The 24,609-nt window shown below is 37.2% G+C and overlaps 3 protein-coding genes across 3 annotated transcripts; 1 reads left to right on the forward strand and 2 right to left on the reverse strand.

The window, feature by feature from the left end:
* Positions 1 to 2,600: 2,600 nt before the first annotated feature.
* On the forward strand, positions 2,601 to 6,704 carry CPD (Cytochrome P450 superfamily protein). The gene is made up of 8 exons (XM_021949897.2): positions 2,601 to 3,519; positions 4,067 to 4,216; positions 4,304 to 4,549; positions 5,577 to 5,663; positions 5,853 to 5,931; positions 6,086 to 6,192; positions 6,292 to 6,425; positions 6,507 to 6,704. Exons 1-8 carry the CDS (start codon positions 3,001 to 3,003, stop codon positions 6,622 to 6,624), a joined length of 1,440 nt encoding a protein of 479 aa, XP_021805589.1. The 5' UTR covers positions 2,601 to 3,000; the 3' UTR covers positions 6,625 to 6,704.
* A 606-nt stretch (positions 6,705 to 7,310) lies between these two features.
* On the reverse strand, positions 7,311 to 14,258 carry MOS7 (nuclear pore complex protein-like protein). Its single transcript, XM_021949896.2, has 9 exons — positions 13,891 to 14,258; positions 13,332 to 13,483; positions 12,669 to 12,791; positions 12,014 to 12,158; positions 11,649 to 11,710; positions 10,835 to 11,051; positions 9,122 to 10,045; positions 8,236 to 8,485; positions 7,311 to 7,982 (listed from the first exon to the last, which is right to left on the reverse strand). Exons 1-9 carry the CDS (start codon positions 14,176 to 14,178, stop codon positions 7,717 to 7,719), a joined length of 2,427 nt encoding a protein of 808 aa, XP_021805588.2. The 5' UTR covers positions 14,179 to 14,258; the 3' UTR covers positions 7,311 to 7,716.
* A 4,011-nt stretch (positions 14,259 to 18,269) lies between these two features.
* LOC110749708 (uncharacterized) lies at positions 18,270 to 20,660 on the reverse strand. The gene is made up of 4 exons (XM_021949870.2): positions 20,115 to 20,660; positions 19,688 to 19,962; positions 18,659 to 18,792; positions 18,270 to 18,563 (listed from the first exon to the last, which is right to left on the reverse strand). Exons 1-3 carry the CDS (start codon positions 20,392 to 20,394, stop codon positions 18,727 to 18,729), a joined length of 621 nt encoding a protein of 206 aa, XP_021805562.1. The 5' UTR covers positions 20,395 to 20,660; the 3' UTR covers positions 18,270 to 18,563; positions 18,659 to 18,726.
* Positions 20,661 to 24,609: the final 3,949 nt, after the last annotated feature.

Consider the following 24,609-nt stretch of genomic DNA (forward strand, 5'->3'; position numbering starts at 1 on the left):
GAGAATTCCATAATTTAATAATGATTTGTTATTAAATTATATCCGAAATTTTGTGTTCGAATCTTAACTTCCGAGTATCGCTTGTGTAATTGATTGATGTACTTAATTATATAAGGGTGGGCAGTGGGAAGAGCACGGACCCGTACCAAGTTGGGATGTTGGGTCCAAAGGATTGGTTTTGATGGAGGAGCAGAGCACCATATTTGAGATAATGGATGTGGCTGAGCTTCACTACAATGAGTGCAAATTTGGATATTACAGCGACCAGTCGAGCCAAGTAGCTAGCACATATGTAGAGTTGATGGAGTTGCCCTTATGAGCCCTTGAAAAGGGACGCAATATGCTGCATATGTACATGATCGCTTATTTACTAGCTTACCCTAAAATATTAAGGCATATATATATATATATATATATATATATATATACCGTGACCGCACACGTGAGCTGAGAAGTTGTGGGGGCAACTTTCATCTACTAGAAGGCCACCCCTTGATGATGACTTGCATGAGCAATGTCTCACGATTAGGGTTGCAACTTTTCTTTTAAGGGGTGGGGTTGACTTCAATTTTTTAATGCTTTCTTGTTCTAACCTAATCACTCAGATTTCATTTAGTTTAGCATTACCTCATTCAGATGATATATATTTCAAAAGAACGATGATAAAATTATTAAGTTTATTGATTCATGACTTTTCTAATTATTGATAAGTAAATGTGCTATTAGTTTAAATAGAATTGATATTGGAGAAGGAGGTAATCGAACTTCGAATCCAGAGATAAATATTTTTGACTACTTGAGCTCATTACGAGAAAATCGCATACTCTAAACAAAAGCAGAGAGAGAGAGAGAGAGAACTACAAAGAAATATTTAAGAAGTCAGAGGTTGATCATTTAACATCAAATTAATGAATGGGGATTGAAGAAGAATGTGTGTTTTATTATAGGTTTCGTACAGTTGAAGTGAACCAAAGAAAAAAGTTGAAGGGCACAGCACAAACACATGCATGATGGGGTTCTGTCATGAAAAGCTCGATATATATATATATATATATGAACGGGGGTTGGGTTGTGAACTTGTGAGTGGGAGATTCTTTCTCATAGGGATCATTATTTTATGGGGTTGTGACTTGTCGAGTGGGTGAAAGAAAGAGAGCCTAATGTTGTGTTATGGGGACCATGTGGATTGAGAGCAATGTGGCTATCATCACCTCATATTTAAAGTCCAAACCCTATAATTGCATCATACTTCTCATTATTTGCATACACGTGGCCGGCCGGTTGCTACTATGTTTAAATTATCTTCCTCTTTTTAGAAGCTTCATTTGTGGGGCTCACGACCCACCTCTTGGCTTCACCCTCAGCCCTGCCCTGTAGCCTGTAGCCTGTAGCCTGAGGGAGGGAGAATTCTGATGGACTTATAGTTTTCTATCCTTCTTTGCTAATCATAATTCGGTTTGATAATGACAATGAAAAGGAGGAGGTTTTGTGATTGATTTTCAGCGTATAATAGTCCTCCTCCTCCTGGAAATTGAAAGAAGAAAAGAAAAAAAAAACAATTATGATGAAGAGAAAGCTAGCTTTACATTAATGCATATGTTACGTATCAAACATTTGGAATTGGTTGGGATAATTAGCATTTAAGCAGAGCAGGCATGAATCATGATAATGACATTCTCTTTGCTAACATTAAACCTCAATTTAAGCAAGATATGAAATGCTTGTACGTAATTAATGATTCCTTTTTTAAGTAAATAACTTTCAATTTAGCGATCTACTATTCACACTCGTTGAACTTGTATTTGAGTCGAGTCTAAATAGAAATTCTATTATCTAAAGTATTTATTAGAATCTGATCTTATTTGCTATGTATACTTTGATCTCATTCCTTTTGTTTATATATACTTTCTATATATGGATTATGTATAGAGAAGAGATGCGATTCAGGGTTGATGTACCGTGTATACTTACAAGTTGCATTATATAATTTGTAATTTTATACTCCACCCCAACCACTAAATAAGATATATTAACATTTGTGTGCGCCACATGGACAAATTAATTACTAATTAAAAAAATCAGATGATGAACTCAAGTTAATTATATGAATTCCTCATGGTTAGGATGGTCTAAGGATTCCATATCTAAAAATATATTATTAATTATCGTAGGAGGAGGAATGTCTTGCCCTTACTAATTCCAATTTGTCTATGTAAACTAAGAAATTATTATGCAAATATTATTAGAGAAGAAAAACTAAATGCATGTATTGCCGTATTTAGAAAATGCGTATGTGACTAATAAGGAAATATAAATATTATAATAAAGATGTTGACAAATGAGAGGTTTTTAAGTGAATTGTCCTGCCACTCACTCAGCATCCCAAGTGGCAACCACCCAAGTTTTCATCCTAACCCACTAAACTCCATCAAAGTCTCCCAATCCAACGGCCCAAAGAGGCACACTTCAACTCACTCATACGAGCCATACCATACCACATCAAGCACACCAAAACCAGCTACTCTCTCTCTCTCTCGTTCTGCATATTTCCCCCAACAAAAGTCTCATGACGCTTATCTTAGAGAGAGAGACGGAAAGAGAAAAAAAGCGTTTTATGAGAAAGAAAGAAACAAGGGGAAAAAAAAAATAAGAGTTGTCAGATACGAAAATATCCGACATTAATTTTCTTTCCCTGCAACCCCCTCCTCTCTCTTCCCTTCCTCCTTCCTTAGATTCTTATTTATTAGCAGCAGATCCATCCATCCATCCATATTCGATTATCGATACCCCCCGTGTGCTTCCCCACCACCCCCCCTCCATTAATATCACCATCACACCTATCTCTCTCTCTCTCTCTCTCCATAACCCCCTCCTTCGCATTTCTATATATACCCACCACACCACCAATATATATACACTCAAATACATAGATATACATATAAACAAATATTTATATATATACTTAGAGATATCTCTCTATCTAGCTAGTTAAAATTCACCATGGTGTTCCTTTTCTCATTTCTAGTGGCTATTTCTGTCCTTTCAAGCTTCATTTTTGTTTTCCTTAGGAACTCTCGATGCCGGAGGCTAAGGCTGCCTCCGGGAAATCTCGGGTTGCCACTTATCGGGGAGACTCTGCAGCTGATCTCAGCCTACAAGACTGAGAATCCCGAGCCGTTCATCGACGAGAGGGTGAACCGGTTCGGGCCCATATTCACCACCCACGTGTTCGGCGAGCCGACGGTGTTCTCGTCCGACCCGGAGACGAACCGGTTCATCTTGCAGAACGAAGGGAAGCTGTTCGAGTGTAGCTACCCGAGCTCCATATCCAACCTTTTGGGAAAGCACTCGTTGCTGCTCATGAAGGGCAGCCTCCACAAGCGAATGCACTCTCTGACTATGAGCTTCGCCAACTCTCCGATTATAAGAGACCATCTGTTGGATGATATAGACCGGTTGATCCGGCTCAACATGGATTCCTGGACCGGCCGGGTCTTTCTCATGGAGGAGGCCAAGAAGGTAGGGTACACCTTAAAACCTCTTTGGTAAAGTACCAATAGATAGTTGGTTAAACCATTTCACTTTTCTTGTTTGAAATTAAAAGAAAAGAGATATTTGACAAAGTTTTTTTTTCGTTTTTGTTTTTAAGAATATTTTCGCTGCTTTTTATTATAAAGGATCTTGACTTACAGGGCAGTGTGTGGGAGAAAACCTCGTTTGAGAAATATATAGTAATATCTATCTTATAGGGTAAGTTTGTGTGTTGTGTGTGTTGACGTCAAAGAGAAATGGAGGTGACTTGGATCCCATGGGCTTTAGTTAGGCTTAGTGGGTGACATACATGCAGGGGCACGTTACCACATTTAAAAGTATATACGGCTACAAAAACAAAATCATTCTCTTTCTGTCATCATATTCATGGTAGCTGCTGCACATGTACATCTTCATCTATATTATTTATTATATAAAATATCTTGTGATTCTGTCACTTTCGCCTCCATATATTCTTATAGAAATTGGGATTAAATTTAATGGAATTTTTTAATTAATAAATGATTATGTGCAGATAACTTTTGAGCTAGCAGTGAAGCAGCTAATGAGCTTTGATCCAGGTGAATGGACCGAGGGTTTAAGGAAAGAGTACGTCCTACTAATTGAAGGCTTCTTCAGCGTTCCTTTGCCTCTCTTTTCCACCACCTACCGCAGGGCCATTAAAGTAGTTTCCTCCTCTCTCTTTTTTTCATTTTATCATAATTATACTTACCCTTAATTAATCATGTAATTAATTATTATGATTCTTAAGGCTAGGACGAAGGTGGCAGAGGCATTGAGGTTGATAGTGAGGCAGAGGAGGGAAGAGAGTGAGGCTGGGGAGAGAAAAGAGGACATGTTGGGTGCTCTTTTGGGTGGAGACAACGCATTCTCCGACGAGGAGATTGTGGATTTCTTGCTTGCTTTGCTGGTCGCCGGCTACGAAACCACCTCAACAATCATGACACTTGCCGTCAAGTTCTTAACTGAGACACCTCTGGCCCAGGCTCAACTCAAGGTGCCACTCCACACTCCCACGCTTTTCTTTCTCTCTCTCATCTTTTTTTTTTTCCTTAGTGGGCCTATTAGTCTTACAAGCTTATCTTTGGATTTCTAAATTGTGGAGAGGGAAATTCGAATTTAGGTGTAAGACGGGAAGGAAGGGTCACTGTTCTCTGACGCTAACTCACATATACGCCTCATTTTCATTATCTAAATTCTTGATGCGTTTCATAAATTTGGATCGATGATTATCAACCGTTGATAAATTATCAAATCTCTTTTTATCAACGGCTGATAATTACTTACGTAATTGTCAGAAGAACTATCTGTTTTTGTACACGTTGGTTGATTAAAAAAATGTCATTTTTATAATCATAAAATATAGCTGATATAGTCATTTTGGTTGTAAAAAAATGTCGTTTTTCTATCAGAAAGACGAAATTGCCCCTACGGAAATCAGGAAAGGTGGTCAAAAATAGGAGAGAGGAAAGTACAGAAGATAAAGTCAGAGTAGAGAGTAGAAAGTAGAGAGAGAGAGAGAGAGAGAGAGAGAGAGAGGGAGAGAGAGCAACATTCGTATAAGACCAACGGACAAAATGATGGCCCGCCCTCCCTCCAAACTGCACGCTTCAACCTGCGTGGCGTCCTGTAAAAAATGTCAGGCTTTCATCAGATTTGGTCCTTTTGACCACATCGCCTCTCTCTCTCTCTCTGTGTTTTTATCCTTGCTTCACGTGCAACGGGTGGGGGTATTTCGGTCATTCGAACATGCTTCCTACTTTATGGCTTTTGGACCCGAAGGTCCCGAAGCTGGGTCCTTGGGAATCGTGTGGTTCTGATTTCTAGGACCTTGAAAAAATCCGACGGTGCAAAGAGGGGTAGGTGATGTCAATGTATTCAGTACCCTAGAGAGTGTACCCTCTTCGATTCCTAGGATTGTTTTGCTGTTTGTGCTGCACAGACGTGATGCTTCAAGCGTCACCGTTGGATTGTCTTTGACTCTGAATCAAACGGTAATTGTTTTTTTTTACTGTGCATTGCAGGAGGAACATGACCAAATTAGGGCAAAAAAGAAGTCGTCAGAGACTCTGGAATGGAGTGATTATAAGTCAATGCCATTCACTCAATGCGTAAGTATTGTTAAGTTATGTGTGTGTGAGTGATTGTCAACAGTTAACGCACTATGAGACTTACTTGAATCAACAGTTATCAATCATCTATATACGCGTGGATACAGATGAATCGAATCCCATTCAATTAAGTTGAATAAATACAAATCTTAAAAAGTTGATTCATTTTTATGTTTTGTTTGTGTTTAGGTTGTCAACGAGACATTGCGAGTTGCAAACATAATTAGCGGGGTGTTTAGGAGGGCAATGACAGACGTCCACATCAAAGGTAACAAATTCTTCCACACCACACCGCATCAATGAATTATCGTACTAGTTTAATGAATTTGTCAAGATAATGTTTACCAACAACCACAAAACATGTACCCTACGACAATTAAATTCAACTCACAAAGTATTAATAACTGGTCGAAAATATACAGGCTATACAATCCCAAAAGGGTGGAAGGTTTTTGCATCATTTCGTGCTGTACATCTAGACCAAGATCATTTCAAGGACGCTCGCACTTTTAATCCATGGAGGTGGCAGGTACTAGTTAATTTAATTCCCCCGTCTTTGTAATTATTATTATGTTTTCTTTAATTATTATAATTATTTTATAATTGGTGATTAAAAATGAAAATACAGAACAATTCAGGAGCAAGCACAAGCCCAGCAAATGTGTTCACACCATTTGGAGGAGGGCCTAGGCTCTGCCCTGGTTATGAGCTTGCTAGAGTAGAACTCTCAGTTTTCCTTCACCACTTAATCACTCGTTTCAGGTTTGTATTAATCTTAATTAATCTGATATTTATGCTTAAATAAATAGAGCTTATGCTAATTGTTGATGTTAATTATGGCAGTTGGGTTCCTGCCGAGGACGATAAGTTGGTGTTCTTTCCAACCACAAGGACGCAGAAGAGGTACCCTATCAATGTGCAGCGCAGGAATTATGGGTCTGGGCCACCATGTAAACAGTAACTCAGACAGTAAATCTAGTGCAAGTGCTGTAATAACCTTTGATCTCCAAAGCAATAAGATGAAATTAATTAATTAATTAATTGGTAGATTAGTTTCATTAATAAATAAATCAAATAATTTTGTTGGAAAAAGTTGAGCAGATTTTTGCAGGGTGTGCTTTTGACCATTGAAGGGGCTACTATCACTGTTTCCAAACACAGCATTTATTTATGAATGAAACTTGGCAAAAGCTTTTTTGATAAATAATAAAATATCCAATTTCCAACTCCGATTAGCCGCATTGCACGTTCGTCTTGGTGCTGAAATTAGTCCTCCACCGTTCTTTTCGTCCTCGAGCCCTTCAATATCCTCCACCACCAAGACAGAAAGAAGCTCCTTCAGCTTCTATGTTTCTTTTGCTTGCTTCATCAGGAAGGCCCAGCTTTTGGCATTCATATTCAGCCCCAAACCCCCAGGTGTGTTTTTGTGTGGGCCCACAATCCGAAACATTGATCACAAACGGCGGGCCGTCTGTGGTAGGTAGGACCTACCTACCAATGCATAGAATTTTCAGCGCAGATCAATGCATTTTGCTGCTATCTAAAAAAATTGATCACCGCAAAACCCAAATGCCATGCCATTGATGTAAACAAGTTTGATGTTCCAAACAGAAAGGAAGCCATGATTATTAAGAAAGAAAAAAGAAATACTGATAAAGCAGGTTATGAACATATTTAATAATGTTTGAAGATTGTTATCGTTTGGTAGATTTAACATATACCATCAGAAAGAAGTTCAAGGAATCAGAATTCAGTAAGAAACCATTGAGCAATAAGAAAATACAGTAAAACACATCCTAGAGCACTATAGGGCTTTTGTACACTACAATCAGAGCATCTGCCACTACTAGCATACCAGCAAACTACAGTGGATGGTGGCCCTGGTTGAATTTCTAGAAACTTCTACTCAACTCGAACATTTGACTGGAGATACTGTTCAAAATGCCACACCCTCTAATAGAGAGGCAGACAGAATGTGCCCTGCCACAGGTTCAAAACTTGCATCCATCCGGGTTACCATAATTCAATAGCAGATTCAAAAACAACGTAGGTCTCAGGATCTGCTGCTTTCCCGACTTTTTAATGCAGATTCAACAAGCTTAACCTTTTTTGAATTCTCACTATTGACCAGTGAAAGTTTCTCAAGTGAGGATTTCAGCTGGGAGACTTGAGATTCTTCCACAGGATCTTTCCTCCTTGATATCAGCCTTTGTTGGTTTGATGTATTGCCCTTTGGCGACTGTGCGTGCCTTCTCAACCTTGCAGTTAAAGCGTTCATGGAAGAATGTAATGCGTCCAACTCAACTCCGGAAAAGAGGTCTGCTTAGCAATAAAAATGTATGTCAAAAGTGAACAGGCAGTTCTGGCCATGCGAGATATGAAACCGCCGTAACAAAAAAATAAAAATAAACGTATAGACTGGTAGCTTAAGCAGAAATGTATTATGATGATTTCGGGGAGCACTAAAATAGGAAAAAATAATTACCCCCTAAGAATTAGGGCATAACTACCAAGCTCATTCATGTTGAAAAAGTTTTTATTTGTGCACTTATTGTTGAAAAGAAATCATTACCAAGCTCAGACTTGAACTCTCGCTCAGCTCTGGACAATGGTTTTTTATGAGGCCCAGGCAATTTCCGCAGACGTTTCAACCGCTCCTCCAGAACATTGTGCAGCTGGATTGCACTATCAATCCTGTTCTCCAATTTTAATTGTTTCTCCTCTACTTGCAAGAGCTTCTGTTGTGCATCACCTAAGCGAGCATGCTGGTCATTAATTATCTTCTTCAAGAGAGGTTCATGATGCTTCAGTTCAAAGTAAACCTAGAAAGAGGAGAAAGTCATAAATTCAGTAAAATATCAACTACTAAATCCAGAAAACATAAGAATATTGCCCAATCAACTTCTTTCTAAATCATTTACAAGGTAAAATAAATTTAACCTCTCAAAAAGCTTATAGATTATCTGGCCTGGTTGAGAAACAATTTGATGACACTGTTGGTGCTGGATGACCTCTTAGACACTTTAGATATGGTACCTCACATGCATCGACAACAATTAGCAATGCAGTAGCAGCTATTGTGCTCACTTAAATTGTCGCTAATTCGCTATATGTGGGTTTTTTTTTTTCAATAAAGGGACAAACTAGCTGAAACTCATATGGTTTTGCTAATAATTTATGTAATGTAGTTTTTTTCTTCTTTGTATAGAACTTGTGTATCATAAGTTATTTGGCAATTACAACCAGCAAATGTTTTGCATGTGAGCAAGCTATGGCTGAAAGCTTCCCTTTCCTAAAGGCAGAAAACTGTCCACGGCTCCATATACTTGTAAACAACTTGTGAAATGCAGAAAAACCATCTAAAACCAAAAATAACAAATAAACCATTTTCACAAGAAGAAAGTAGGTTTGACACAAGTAAACAAGGTTTGTATGTGAATCACTTGGCATATTCTTACCTTATGTGCATACTCCACATAATTTTCATGAAAAAGCTTGAAGTAATCATGAAGCATTGATCGACCTTCAATAGAATCAGCAGAAACAGAACGCACATTTGGTGAGGTCTGAGGAACAAGAACCACCTTAGGTCCAACAAGGAGCTCTTTGCTTATCATATCTGGCATATCTTTCTCTTTTGGTTCTTCCAGGCGAAGAGATTTGCCCTCCATATCAACTTGAAAAGGAAGCAACAGGTTCCAAGTCTTCATCTCCAGCACGATACATTCTCGAGAACCAGTGACTCCCACAATCCATGAACACCCGAATGAATCTGATAATGACACAAAACCAGAAAGTGGAGATTGCGAGGAGATTTCTCCCTGGCATGTGCTTAGAACAGGATGCACCGAAGGAGTTCTCATGGTCTCATTCTTGCCACTGATCTGATTTGTAAACGGGAGATAATGCAACACTATTGAATCTATCCCTCCATCATGAAGGGTGAATATTCTTTCCGGCATGAGGGGATCAATAAACATCATAATAAGAGAACCGCCTTTTGTTTTCCTAGGCAGAGCCAGATCCACAATAGCCAGTCTCAACAGAGGGGGAGGGTGCCCCAACCAAAGAGTGCTATCAAGAGGTTGATTAAGCTTCACAGGTGAAACCTTACCTGGGGTTGGCTCACAAATCATTGCCAGACCCCGTATATGATCGTTGGAATCAACACGAAGGCGAGGTGGGCTGCCGACATTCCACACCGGTTGGATTTCATCAGCCAGAGCATCTATTTGCAATTGCCCACCACTCCAGGCAGTCACCAGAATTGAATCTTTGACGACTAAATTATAAAGAAAACTGACTGCTCCACCTTCACATTCTGCACCCCGAAAGGCTGAACCTTCTTCATCCTCATCACGACACACTTTCCTCAGGGGTCCCTAGGAAATTATAATTTAGGTCATATTGTGGACTTCTACAGATTGAAATAAACACAACACAATCTTTGAGAAACAAATTGCCAACATAAAACACCCTACACTGTGATAGAGTAGGCCTACAATCATTATTTCAGATATACTTGAAGAGGTTTACACAGATAAAGGGCCGCAACTTGTAACGCTTGGCCGACTGAAATCTAACGAATTAATGATACTCCTCAAATTACGAAAAATATCAAGTAAAATAAAATTCTCAAAGAATTGTAGCTAGTGCTGCCACAGAGCTATTTCAAGCTTAAACCACTAATAAACAATCCAAATAATTTTTCTACTTCTCATTAAGCTTAAACCTAGGTAGTAAATGATTAAAGTTCATTTTGAATCTATATATTATGCTAAGTGGGCAAAATGATTATACAAAATTTGGGCCGAATAGATTTATTATTCAATACAACCAAACATATATGCAGGAAAATCTTCTAACAAGAGGAAGAGCATGTAAATTAGTAGCCACATTTCACTTCATTGTCTATTAAAAAAACCTTTCAAAACTCTAATATGATCAAACAATAAACAATCACGGTACCTCATTTTGTATGAGTACGAGTATAATTAAAAGTTTTACATCACTTTCCAATGTTTAGATCGTGCACAATTAGTAGATGTCCAACGCATAATGCTAATTATAATGTCATGCCCTGTTTGACATTGCTGATTTAGGCACTACTCAGGAGCATCCATATAGCACAAGCAACTACCACATGCCTATAGGTAAGAGAATAAAGGTACCTGCAGTGAGAGTGATGCATCAAATAAAGCATAAGGATGAGCTCTTAACACATATAGATCTGATCCTTCTGTTTCTTGGTCTGCAATTGCTGGAAATGTTGCTTCCAACCAAGAAATAGCTAGATTTGAATTACTAACAGCCACTGAGTTGGCTGACTTCAGGCCAAATGTCTGAGCATCATTATAGATCTCTACTATGGATTCCCACTTGTAAGCACTGCACAAAATAAGAAAAACTAATTACATTCAACACCCAATACAAGGATCAGTTAGGATATAACAGGCAACCTGGTATGAAAATTTCCAAGAAAACATCAAGATGCTTATCAATGGTAAAAACAAAGGGGCAGAGATGCAAGGGGAAGAGACTATCAGTCAGATGGTTTCGATCCATCTATAATACTAGACCATCTTCAATTTTAATCTGTCACAGATGTCTAATACCGGACAAAGAAATGACCAGAACTTCACAGCCTTATATGTGACAAAGAAACACATATTTAGATGGAGGAAAATTACGTCACAGAATTCCAAAGAAAATACAATATTAGGACAACTTAAGTCTTCGCTATAAACTAATTTTTCTAAAAAGGCTCCTAATGGGACTACAATTGAGGCATATAGCTTTATAGTTCATAATGGCATGTGTCCCACCAAATGATACTTGAAACCATACTGCCCTCATGGTTCTTGTGCTTTTAAACACATTAAATATACCTTGGTCCCTACCTGCAGTTCCCCCTATGAAGAAAACTATAAGCCTTAAACATTTCAAAATATAATACAAAAGGGCAGGACATGAAGAATAAATTACCTTCCAAATGGTATAATAGGACACAGGATGTAAACTGAACCATCGTTGAACAAAATGAAAACCTGTACAATAGCATATGAATGTGAATCAAGTAATTTACATGATAAAACAGTTAGAGGGTGAAAATGAAAAACTTAATTTGCCTAATGAGAATGAGCATAGCAATATAATAGATGAACAGTTAAAAACAAGTGTTATTATAAAACAAAGATAAGCCATAGATAATCCTAATATATAAAGTCAAGCAAGATATTACCATAGAGCCAGAACAATCTATCTCAAGGAAAAATCAGATTACAGATGGATACATAAAATGACGCTTACAAGAAACACATGATCAATAGCATTGCAATCTATGAACTTACACTAAACAAGTCCCACAGATGATCACTCCCAAATGAGAAGTCCACCGGGCAAATTGATGTTGCATTCCTAGATCTACCTGGTTGCACAGGCTGTAGATAATATTCTTGCTCTGGTTGAATAAGATCTGAAGACAAATCAAATATTCTACAAAAAAGTGAAGGTAAATAAAAATAAACAGAAGGGCACCAGTTGTTTAAAACAGAATAATTAAATTAAATTCGGAGTTACATTTGCCGAACTCGGACATGGGTTTTTTATTTGGTCTGACATGATTAAGAAACCATATTTACAAGCTAATAGAACTTTAGGAAGTAAATATGATCAAACCATGTTTCCTACATTTATTACAAAATCACATGCTATGTAGGATGTCTCTATAAGATAAACCTAACCAATTGAAACTTAATAAATTTGCCTAGAAAGAATAAAATTAAACAAATCACGCCTATTCTTTTCCAACCAAACCATGCCAAGCTTTTCCTGTGATCACTGCATTATATTGAAACCCTTCTCATGATCTACAATGTTTGAACCCATTGATCAATTTAAGAAGTTTTTATCCTTTGCTTGTATCATAATTTTCCACGTCTACTCGTTTCTATGGTTATAACACAAACTATCCTGACGATGTATGAATGGAAAAGGATTTCATACCTGAAAACTGAATCAGAGGAAAGAATTCCCAGATGGGTGTCACTGTTAGGGTGCCATGAAACTTGCAGAATACGTATGATATTGCTTCCACTTAAGTAGATTGGTGAACCAACAGTCACAGTCCTGTAAGGTTTTATTTATTTTAAAAAAGAGATGCATTAAGAACTCTTATTTTCGAACATTTAATCTTTTAATTTGCAACACAATCTCCAATAAAGAAAGAAAGTATATTACATCCATACATGCATTTCCAACAAGGGAATACAAGCTTACTACATGAATTTCCAGGGCAAGTATTTGACTAATAAGCACAAACATATCATCGAAATCTAAAATAAAAAATCAGATTGAGAAGTTTGCGAGGGGAAGAACAAAATAAATCTTAGTGTTGCAAGAGAACGTACAGAAGAGGGACCCCATACATTGCGCCTTACTATAAACCTTTTTTTTCCAAATAATATATGCCTTATGCCAGACTTTAAATGTAGGAATTACAAAAGGAGTTAATACATAAAAATAAGCCAGACGAACATGTCATAATAAGATCCAAACCACCATCATTAGGAGTCATTCCTCCCTCAAGTTGCTTTCTAAGACACCCTAACACAACATGTTTAAAATGAAAGTGAAAAATCATAAGGTATTGCCATTTTCCCATCATACCTGCAAATCGTTGCATTGTCTTTGTTGGAAGTACGCCCATAAAGATACATAACGCATAGACCACCTGAACCAGAAAGAAGCAATGCTGATCCATTCCTACTGATCGAGATTTTTTGAACCGCAAAGTCAGGATTTACATCTGCTTGCAGCACCTATCGAATTACCGGCATTATCAACCATGCACTTAAAAACTAAATGGCACGCACATTAATTTTAGTACCCGTTACTTCTGATATCCCAGAATCTTCAAACTAACAATGTGTAATCTTACAAGTTACAATCCTCTTTAAACAATTATCTTTTCAACTACATAAGTATAACTGAAAATTTTGGTCCACTTCTGAGATTTTCATATCAATTTTACACTGAATAATTTTCAACTAAAATACTAATTTCAACTTCAACAATCATTTTCCATTATCATCTATGCCAAGCCAGGTAACTAACTGTTCTAAGCTCAGTTAAGTGCAATTACTTTCTTATCCTTCAATTTCTCAGCAGCCAGACTTAAACAAACAAATTAAAAATAAATAAAAAAAATGAGGGAAAGTGTGGAAACCTTAGAAGGCGAAGCAGCGAGGACGGAAGTCTGGTCGGGCTCGCCGAGGCGAATGGAGATCCGGTTAAGGCAGAGCTTATCGGAGTCCCAGAAGTAAAGCCGAGACGCTCCGTCCCAAGCCAAGAGGTTTCTGAGCGGTCGAGCTGCGGTCGGGTCGCGGACCGGGCCGGTGGCGGAGGAAAAGACCGGGAGGTTCTGCAACGGGACCCACTCCACTTCGTCTCTCTTGGGCGTCGGGGACCGCCCCGGGTCCGCTTCCGCTTCCTGGAGGTCGACGCTGAACCTCATTCTATCACAGTCTTTCTCTTTCGAGCTCTGGAGTTGTGGAGGCTTTTCTTCTTTACACCCCTTCCCTTTAAGAAAATGCGAGAGTGGAGGACGACGTCGTTTCGTTGCTTTTGAGTTTTATGTTTTTCTTTAATTGGCTTTTGGTTTTTGTTTGTCCCGAAGGTCTTGTTTTCCAAAGGGGGTTTCACTAAAACACCCAAAATGATGGCTGAAATTATAAAAAAAACCTAACACCCAAAACATTTTATAAACATACCCAAAATCCATCATTACACACACTCAAAACCCATTTATAAACTGGAGCTTTAGTTTTAAACCATAATATAGTTTACTAATTTAATAGAAAGAAATACAATTTAGTCTAATTAGCAAAAGGCCAAACACCAAAATGTAACAAAAATACCATTACAAAATATGAAAATTACAACATATGCCATTTTCAGTATTTAGTTTTAAACCAAAGCTGAAAAACGACATCAAACCAAAACTGAACCAAAACGACATCAACCGAAACCAAAATTGAATAACAACTCATTCGCGCGACCTTTCAACTTCACCTCCAGAAACCTCTTCAACTTCACCTCCAGAAACCTCCAAACCACCAACGATCATCGAAGACCACCAACCCATTCGCGCGACCATCATCGAAGACCACCAACGATCGAAGCCGATTCTTAATCTCAGTTTCTACGGTTTTCTGCATCGCAGTTTCGTTTTCTGCATCGCAATTTCAGTTTCTGCATTGCAGTTTCGTTTTCTGCATCGTGGAAAATAACTCCGAAATTAACCAATTAAACCTCAAAATTTCTGAAATCTTACCCAACTAACAGTTAGATCGTGGAAAATAGCTAGAAAATCATACCTCAATCGAAGGATTTGAGGGCCAGAGGAGAGAGATCGAGGGATTGGAAAACCGAGTAAAAATCCGATCAAAACATGGGTTTTCCGGCAAAACAGCAGTAGCAGAGGTAGGAGGAAGGTCGGAGCTGGCTTGGGGTGCGACGCCGGTCAAAACTTGACCGGTCCGGTGGCTGGGTGACCGACGTGACAGTGGCTGGGGGGTTTTGTCGGTGTCGGTCGAAACAGAGGGGAGGAGAAAGGGAGAAGACGCGGGGAGAGAGGGAGAGAGAGAGAGAGATCTGAAAAGGGTATAATTAGGGTTTAGGTTTTTAAATGACAAGGGTATAATTGTCTTTTTAATGACTAATGTAAGGTGGGTCAACAAATCTGGTCTTCCTCTTTGGCCTAATCCAAAATAACAATTCTTTTCTAGGTATTAAAACCCAAACCAAAATATCAAATGTCTTAAATACTAATAAGTAAAGTTATCTATGTCTAATACCTAATTTTCCTTTTATAAACACACCAAAAAAATATACAATTGTTGATTTTGGGGTTGATTTGGGGTGTGTTTCTATGTTTAAATAGTGTGTGGGTTTTTTTTTTATAAATACATGTCTAGGATTGTGTTTATTTATAATAATCTATATTAGGGGACCATGCGATGCGATTGATTTTGAGCGTAGAGGGAAATATAGAAGCGCTTTGCGTTTTAACAATGCACACACCACAACAGCCGCGGGCGACACAAATGTGGTATTTAGAAATGTTTTCTATGCAGAATAAACGACACAAACATAATACATGCTGATTCAGCATTCGTTTTTGCTTTCTATTATTGCAAAAAACGGTTTTGGTTGATGTCATGGGCTTATCACAGTTTTATGGACATGATGAACGGTGGTTTAGATTTTAGACCCGCGTATAAAATAGATATTTTGACAAATGCAATAGGTTAAGAACGTTTATTTATGCACTCAAAGACTTATATTTGATTCTTCCTCTTAATATTATTTGTATATAAATAAATATATATCTAATGACAACTTCACGCATTAACAATGATTTTCCATAACAAAGTTCAATTATGGAGATTTGGAATCCAATTATAAATTACTCATGTGTTTACTTTACATAAATGAATAGAAATGTAAGTGGAGTCCACAAAAAATCAGGATTTCAACTCTGGATTTTAGAGGAATTTGACTCTTGGGTGAGAAGTGATATTTTAATTCATAGATAACTAACCCATAAGAATCCATCTTTTCTATCCATTATATCCTTACATAATTTTTTAAATTCCAAATTTGCCTTTCACTATAACCCAACAGCAAGGGCATTCTAGTAATCAAACTAGTTTCAATTCTTATTCATGAGAATTTAAGTAAACAACTTATAAGAAATCAATATTACGAATTAGTAGACATGCCATAAGTGTTAACTTTCATTAATCACGGCAACTTTAATACTTATATTTGGTTTACACACTTTCCTTTATATGTTTCTTTAATAGTTATGTATGATAATAGGAATATTGAAATCTTTAGATGATCCTCCTTGTAATTTTATTTCTTGTTATAAAAAAATTGAGTGTCAACCTCAACCAAGAATGAAACACATTGAAAAATTATAATATAGGCTTTTTATCACAAAACGTCACGTATGCGAAATTATCAGATTGCATCCTTAAAGTTTTTTTGTATCACTCATGATTCCTAACGTTAATATGGATACTCTTAAATAGTCCCTCTGTTAAAAAAACTGTTAAATCCAGGGATATAATCGTCAAATCAATCCAAAATTATAAATATATATAATTTTCATTTCTTCTCCGTCTCCTTCGTCCCTCTCTTCCTCCATTCTCATTTCTTCTCCCATCTGTGTTGCTGAATTTTCCTTCCTTTTATTTTTATTTTTATTTTTTCCTTCCATCTCCCTCCCTTCTCTCGCACTCTTCGTCTCCTTCTTTTCTTCTTCCATTCTCATTTCTTCCCCCATTTGCGTGGCTGAAGTTTTCTTTTTTCCTTCCATCTCCCACCCTGTGTCATGTTGATTACCAGTAAAAACTGTAAACAACCCGCAAAACGGGTGGAATATATCAGGCATCTCAATGATAAAACCGACAACCATACGCCTACCTACCAGACACATCAACACATCAACACATGACGAAGTTCTGGTATCACTGAAACAATAGAAAGCTTCTGCCTGAATTATTTTATGTTGACGAACATAATTTTTAATTTTATTTTTTTTAAAAGCAAAAGAAAGCTTAAAGTATACACCAAAAAGAAGAAAGCTGAAAGCTTTTAACTTTCCTCCACCAAGAAGATGGAAAAGAAGAAGCTCTAAACTTTCAGAGAACACCACTTCTGTAAGCTTATTTTCCATATGAATACGACAACACTTGATCAGAAGAAGACTTTCCAAATTCCCATTTGAAAATTAAACAGGGCAATCTCTCTGTTATGTTTTAGCAGCTTCCCTGTTTCTCACTTGATCATCATCCTCCTCCTCTTAATCAACACCTTAATTACCTTCTGATCTTTCTCTTCTCTTTGATATCATCAAGAACCCAATTAGCAGCAAACACCTTTCCAAAACAATAACCATGAAGAAACTCCTTTTCCCTCCTCTGCCTCTTCACCTCCTTCCCCTGTTTCTGCAAATCGCCACCCTACTCTCGCCACCCTCTTTACCTCCAAGTGGAGCTTTCTTCCACAAAACGTTAGCATTCAACTCAAATTTGTGAAAATAACAAACTACTCTACTCCAAACCTAGTTTACCAAACTGGCCGGTCCATGGGCAACAACCACACCAGAAACAAGAGCTACAACCTGACCTGGGAAGAAATGAGAATGGAGAAAGAGAGGGACGAAGGAGACGGAGAAGAAATGAAAATTATATATATATATTTTTATAATTTCGTATTGATCTGATGATTATATCCTTCAATTTAACAGTTTTTTTAACAGAGGGACTATTTAAGAGCACTCATATTAACGTTAGGGACCATGAGTGATACAAAAATACTTTAAGGATGCAATCTGATAGTTTCGCAAATATCAGGGACGTTTTGTGATAAAAAGCCTTATAATATATGTGTCAAATTTATGGTGGTCTAACTTTGTTAGGGGAATAGTTAGCAAAAAAATCTTTGTTAGGGGAATTGAATTCGAGGATTGCGAAATTCATGTGCGGATCCACCCCACATGTAATGACCTAATATGCTAATTTGATGCAATGTACAGGAGTGAACACATCCGATTTCATTGGTTTCAAAGCACAAGTTCACAAAAGCTTAAGCTTTGGCTAGTTGCTTAAGTACTACACCTTTTCCATACAAATTTCAACTGTACAATTGATGAATACAAAGAAGAAGAAAAAAAGACCGTATTTGCCGCAATGGTAGCCTCTATCTATACTCTCTATAATGAATGATATATACACAACCACCAGTTTACAACATGTAGTATGTGGCATACGGCATGTCGTTTTAAGGGGCTGATGCTCTGCCTTGCACCACTGATTCGTCTTAATAAATCTGCACCCCAAAAAAAATAAACCAAATTGATGAGCAATGAGCGCAAATTACAGAAATGGAAAGTAATCTGTTTTAGGAGCCTTAATGAAAATTACCTGTAAATAAATGACCCTTAAGACTGTGGTGGGCCAAAATTTGCTTCATGTCGTTTAAGTATGATTGTTCACTTCACTCTTTCTTCTTGAAGGAGCTTCTGATATCTAGGGAACCCATTTTTGCAAGCTGAAACCTGGCACACACATGACATTGTTGACATTAGCATTTGACAAATCATCAACTGTTTGCAGTTTGATTTTGTATAAATATGGGGCTTGTCAAAAAAGCAAGGTTTGAATGCACATGAATGTGGGAAGATTCTCAATCTCATGGCAGAAAGCTGTTTATTCTGATATGACAAAATATGTGGCAGAGTTGCTGCAAATGAATGGCATGTGGTCAACAAACTCAAATATAAAAAGCAAGCTGCCCATCTCTGAAAACGGCCACCCATCACGGATTCCTCGAATATAGAACGTAGTGCTAGTGACATATTTTGACAAAGAGAAGTAAACAAAATAAATAGAAAAAATTGTGTTTTCACAAAAATCCATGAGGTTTCGGTTTTGATGAAGCGAAATGCGAAAAAATACACCAACTTTAAATGTAGAGTCTCAGAATCCATATATATATATAATAATAATAAAATCAAACATGAAAAATGCAAGGATTATAGACAAAAAGCAGCATTCTGGTAACAAAGAAGCATCCTAAACGTTTTCAATGTTACCTTAAGAAGAAGAAAAAAAAAAGAAATGTTGACCTTCCAGAAGATTATAAATTTATAATTCAACCCTTTCGTAGTCAGCAATTAAAGAATGAAACTTCCTAGTAAAGTAAAATTTCTGTGGTGGTAGTGGTTGAACCTCCAACATCTTAATTTACTTAAAAGGTATGATTTGTGATGTAATATAATTTTGCGAGTGATTCTACTAATTTTTTTTCCTTTGTTGCAAGATTAAAAACAATTAGGTGGGAGCATAAATTTGCCTTTTGAGTTAAGTATTTCGATATCTTCCAATTAAGGTGAAAAAACCAAATCCCAAACTGATACGATTTCATATGAGAAAAGGAGAGCAAAGACTTACAGCTTCAATGTCAATTTTGTAAACCCAAAGCTTCCTTCTTTCTCTGCAACTTGTTCTATATGCCACAACAATATGCCCAACAGCCAAAACCAGTGAGCAGATGAACAAAGCTACTTCGGTTGCTCTTACATACTCTGCTCTTTCCACACCAGAAGCACCAAACACATAAGAAGCCTTCAATGAAACAAACACCAGAGATAGCAGAGAACACATGGTTGTGATCCCCAAATATGGTCCATGTGAAAGCCTTGGCCCGTCACAGAAGCTGTAAACGCCTGCAGACCCAATTCAATTCATTCCATTAGAATCAGATTAGTTGAACTAATTAAGACTTAGTTGGTCCAAAGACATAAACTTTACATATAAAACAGGTTTTGTGCACAGAAATTGGAAGGAAAACAAGTGCTGCCAAGCTATGAACACTTACAGAATATGACAGCTGATCTTATAATGGAGATGAGCGGAATATCAACAAGAGAGTACCGAAAGTCGTAGTTAGTGAAATGGGAAGAGAGAGCTTCCAAAGAGATCAAAGAAGAAGAAGAAGAGGCGGATAGAATAGCAGAAGGGAGAAGAGTATCGGCAATAACAAGAAGAAGCGGAGCCGAAAACAGAAGCAGAGAAATCAACATGGTGATTAAGAAAAACACAGTCTTTACACCCCTCAACACCCTTTTCGATTTCTCTTCTTTTGATGAAAAACCCATGTCTTGATTTTCAATTTCGCTTTCTGGGTATGATGAATTTGGAGGCTATTGGCCCTCTGCGTGCATATACAAGGTTAAAGAAGAAGGGGAAACGGGGAAGCTAATTAAAAGGGGTAGGAAGGAGAAGAAGAAAATTAAGCAATAAGAGCTTTGGATTTGGACTTTGGAGGGTGCAGGCCTGAGGTGTAAAGTTTTGACTGGACTTGGCTTCTTGAAGAAGTGATGACGAATAGACTCTTGGAAGTTTATACGCGCAAGTTTCCGGTCAAATAGAGGAGTCGCCCTCTCTCTCCTTTTTTCATCACAAAGTTAACGGCAATACCTAAATGCTTTATAACGACAATCAACAACATAATTTTAATCCTTATTTAGTCAGGAATAATCATATGTGCTTGCGTGGAGACGGATGAGCAAATCCTGATCGTGGATACATTGCAGATGTTTGATCTGTGTTTGCGTGCGTGCACGTACACAATAATTTTATCGTAATTAATCTCTGATGTATTGTGAGCTTCACATATATATCAACGATCAAGAATTGTCGATGCCTGTGTGGGCAACTAATCATAACATTGCTATTTGCTTAAGTGTGTTGAGAAATGTCAGTTATTGGGTCATTGTCCATAAGGATTTAGGGTGTACAAAGTACATGAATCTTATCGAATGGGCTTAAGCCACTAACCCACATTGTATATTACATTTTTTATTTTGCAAAGAATTGGGTTCACTACACTATGCCTTAAAATTTTAAAGAACTCCAAATCAATGAACCGGGTATGGTGGAACCGACCGACCGATTCAAGGGCATGTGATCACATGCAAAAGTTTGTCTTTGCGAATCAATTTCGGTGGGGAATTTAAAATCATATTTGGTTTGTGTATATTTGGGGGCTAAGTTCTTTACAATCGTATATTTATTTTCTAATGACGTTGTGGTTAGAATATTTGGTGGTTGATTTGATAAACCGTTTCGGGTCATGCTGATAATAAACCAAATATGCAATGTCACGTTGGCATTAAAAAAAAAAAAAAATTAATCTAATTAATCTCTCCTACAAAAGTTAGGCAAATTGAGCAATAAAATATGCAATGTCACGTTGGCATTAAAAACTTTGGTAAATAAATTTAAAAAAACCCTAATATCCATTGCCAACAATCATGCACCTAATCTAGCTATATGCAGATGCAGTCAGTAGTATTTGAGTGCCTCTGCGGTGGCGTGGTTGGTGATGACTTGTGAGATTCCTCAGCCAACGGCTAGTAAAGTATATTCTATGGCCTGCAATTTGGAGAAGCCACCGAGATGAACCGAATTTTTGTCCTCCAGCTGTTTGTAAATAAGCCCAACTCTGCGTTATGAATGAAACACATGCCAGCTTTGAGCTTTGTTTGCTTTTTTGTTTTTTAAGATTGTAAAGATTTGTTTATCAACGATATATTAGCTAACATTTGAGAGCAGCCCAACACCAATAGCAACGTGTTCTTTTTTCGAATTTTATTTTATATTGGGATTATGGTGGTAGTGAGGTGACTGGCTATATTAGGTCCTTTTGTTGACTGGTATTTTACCACATGCACAAATAGTGTTCTTTGTTCTCTGAATCTTGACATTTGTTTTGGGAATTGAAGTTGAAATTTGAAATTTCAGTCAGTTTAATCAGCATATGGCACAACAGTGTTTTGCAACTAACTATATTCTACACCAAAATGTAATGAAAAGCACTAAAACTAAAACAAATCTTAATTTGTAATGTGGCACAAAACACAAACAAGCTAGTGCTAATTGCAACTTAGCCTTAAACTAACTCGAGGTACGAGTTTAGATATTTTTAAAACTCGCGAGAGTGAAATTTATTATATTGTCATACTGTGAATATGATTCTCAGAATAAATATATATGTGAACGATCACAGCTGTTTAGTATATATATATATACTGCAAAAAGGGTATTTAATTTAAAAGTGCCAGATTAAACACCTTCATCTTGGCATCATCGCACCTCTCTCTCCCTGATAGAACAAATCTTAAGTGACCTTTTGATTGCGTGGGATCGCGTTAAAATCCACTCTCATGCCGCAGTCTGCTCCTCCAACTGGTCAAAAGAAAATTAAACTACGTCACTGCTTTTCACATGGATTGGATGTGGTGGTCCAAATATATAAATGAATACTGGATAAGGACCAAGCCACTTTTACGTAAGAGCAAAATTTAAAGGAAACAAATCTGGCTTTTGCTTGGTGGAAGCAGCCTTAATTTCGTTTTTTTGTCAAAAGCGTAAACTGTTGGTTGATATTTATGAATCATCCAAGTGTGTTGGTCTCTGGTTAGGTTGGGGAGATATTTAGCTTCTTGTCGAAGGGGAAGTGGTCAAGTATGGCTAGAATATATATATGGGCATTTGGTATTTGGAGCCGCCTTTGGTTGGAGATATTGAATCAAATGGCAGAAAATCAATGGCTAGATTCTAGAATGTGAGGCCCGTGAAAACAACTTGGTAATGCGACATTTGGTGCTTAATCATAAGTTTTGTGCTAAATTTTTCTTATTATACTCTATTTTGTAGCGTTGTAATGTTGAAAATGCCATTGTTGGGCATGGCCATTTAAATACTACATTAAAGAAAATATCATTATCATTTGTTTTTTAGTCTAACCACCATTCCTTAATTCCATCAACCACTATTCTTTCACTCGTCAACCATCATTTTTAGATTTGTTTGCCCTTTTTAAAAATATTAATCTTCGTCGCTAATTCAATCAATTGTACTATATATAGAAATTTCACATTCACTTATATTCTAACACGTTACCGCATCATTAGAGTTTCCTTCGTGCTTGAGTTATTACTTGTCGGTTGGTTACATAACTAGTTTGTAGGTTTCTAGATGACATTTTCATGAGAATGCATGGGACAAGACAACGTTTGGAATCCGATTCCATGAAAATCCGCGTTTGTGCACACTATGAAACAAAAGGGGGACCTTCCCACCCTGTGAGACTGGAAATTGAATTGTATTGCCACAATTACAATGACTGAGAGAGAGAGACAGATCACATCAAACATTGTTCCAGAAGGAATCACAAGGCAGGCAATAATCATAGGTAGCTTACATACAAATGATACCATAAATTTAAACAACACCAGTAAGAGTAAGATTGACTTTGTAGACATCGTAAAGATTGTTAGCCAAAAGCACAAACCAATACTTCTTTTTTCACATTGTGACTGTCCAATGAGGTATTTTCGTGATATGGGTTTTGTTAGCGTTCATCACTTGCGTGAAATTTAACAATTATGTATTGTAAGCCTTACATGCCTTAACGAAAATAAATTTGCCTTACACATTGTTCCAGAACATTGAGATTGACTTTTGTAGATACCTTATTCACATTGGTAATTAATTGGTGACATTGGCCAAACACGTACCAGCCTCGGAGTTGTCTACAAACACGCAAAAAAGAATGAAGGAAAAGTAGAAAACAAAAGAATGAAAAGCATGTCCCCTCTAGAAAAATGAGGTGTGGCCCTTGGCTTAATACGGATTGGGGTTCTATTTATGCTCATAACGCGTACAGCACGCGGAGAATTTTGATTTGGATGGGATGTTAAGTTAAATTAGTTTATAATAATAATAATAATAAATATTATAGACATTTTCTAGAAAAAGCAAAGGTGGGATGTGGCATGTCGCGCAACTTACCATTTTCTTGATTATTTGTTGTTAATTTAGTGTGGCTCGTGTACGCATGGAGTGATGGACACGAATTTTGAGTGTGGATATGAACATGTTGCGTAAAATATTATAATGGACACATAGAGTAGGGGAGGGATTAGGTCACGCATGAGTCATGAAATATGTAGCCTGTTATTAATGTTTTTTTTGGGGTTATATAATCCTTCCTTTTGTTTTAAAGATTTTTAATTATGATGGCAAAGATAAGATAAGAATGGAAAAGACAAACCTGGCTGGCTCTGCTCATGCCCTTTTGTCAATTCATAAACATAATATGATGGCTGCGCCAACACAATCATTTTGGAGGGAAGGTTTTTTCAAATTATTTAGCAAATAATGGAGTGTATGCAATGTGTTTTTTTTCTTCATAAAGAAGCCTAAGCACTCTCCATCAAACTGACGAAGATTGAGAGTTGATAAATTTGGACAAACAAGTTGGGGGTGGATATCCAGAAAACACTTGGATGGAAATAGAATTCTTT

The sequence above is a fragment of the Prunus avium genome, chromosome 2, assembly GCF_965620075.1.
Source record: "Prunus avium chromosome 2, drPruAviu1.hap1.1, whole genome shotgun sequence".
Taxonomy (NCBI): domain Eukaryota; kingdom Viridiplantae; phylum Streptophyta; class Magnoliopsida; order Rosales; family Rosaceae; genus Prunus; species Prunus avium.

Coding starts and splice junctions, on each gene's coding strand:
- MOS7 (XM_021949896.2), bottom strand. CDS start 14,178: ATGAGGTTCAGCGTCGACCTCCAGGAAGCGGAAGCGGACCCGGGGCGG. Junction 11,711..12,013: donor ATCTGTGGGACTTGTTTAGT/GTAAGTTCATAG, acceptor GCTATTGTACAG/GTTTTCATTTTGTTCAACGA. Junction 10,046..10,834: donor ATGCATCACTCTCACTGCAG/GTACCTTTATTC, acceptor ATAATTTCCTAG/GGACCCCTGAGGAAAGTGTG.
- LOC110749708 (XM_021949870.2), bottom strand. CDS start 20,394: ATGGGTTTTTCATCAAAAGAAGAGAAATCGAAAAGGGTGTTGAGGGGT. Junction 19,963..20,114: donor AAGATCAGCTGTCATATTCT/GTAAGTGTTCAT, acceptor TTGGGTCTGCAG/GCGTTTACAGCTTCTGTGAC. Junction 18,793..19,687: donor ACAAAATTGACATTGAAGCT/GTAAGTCTTTGC, acceptor TGTGTGTGCCAG/GTTTCAGCTTGCAAAAATGG.
- CPD (XM_021949897.2), top strand. CDS start 3,001: ATGGTGTTCCTTTTCTCATTTCTAGTGGCTATTTCTGTCCTTTCAAGC. Junction 4,217..4,303: donor CCTACCGCAGGGCCATTAAA/GTAGTTTCCTCC, acceptor ATGATTCTTAAG/GCTAGGACGAAGGTGGCAGA. Junction 6,193..6,291: donor TTAATCCATGGAGGTGGCAG/GTACTAGTTAAT, acceptor ATGAAAATACAG/AACAATTCAGGAGCAAGCAC.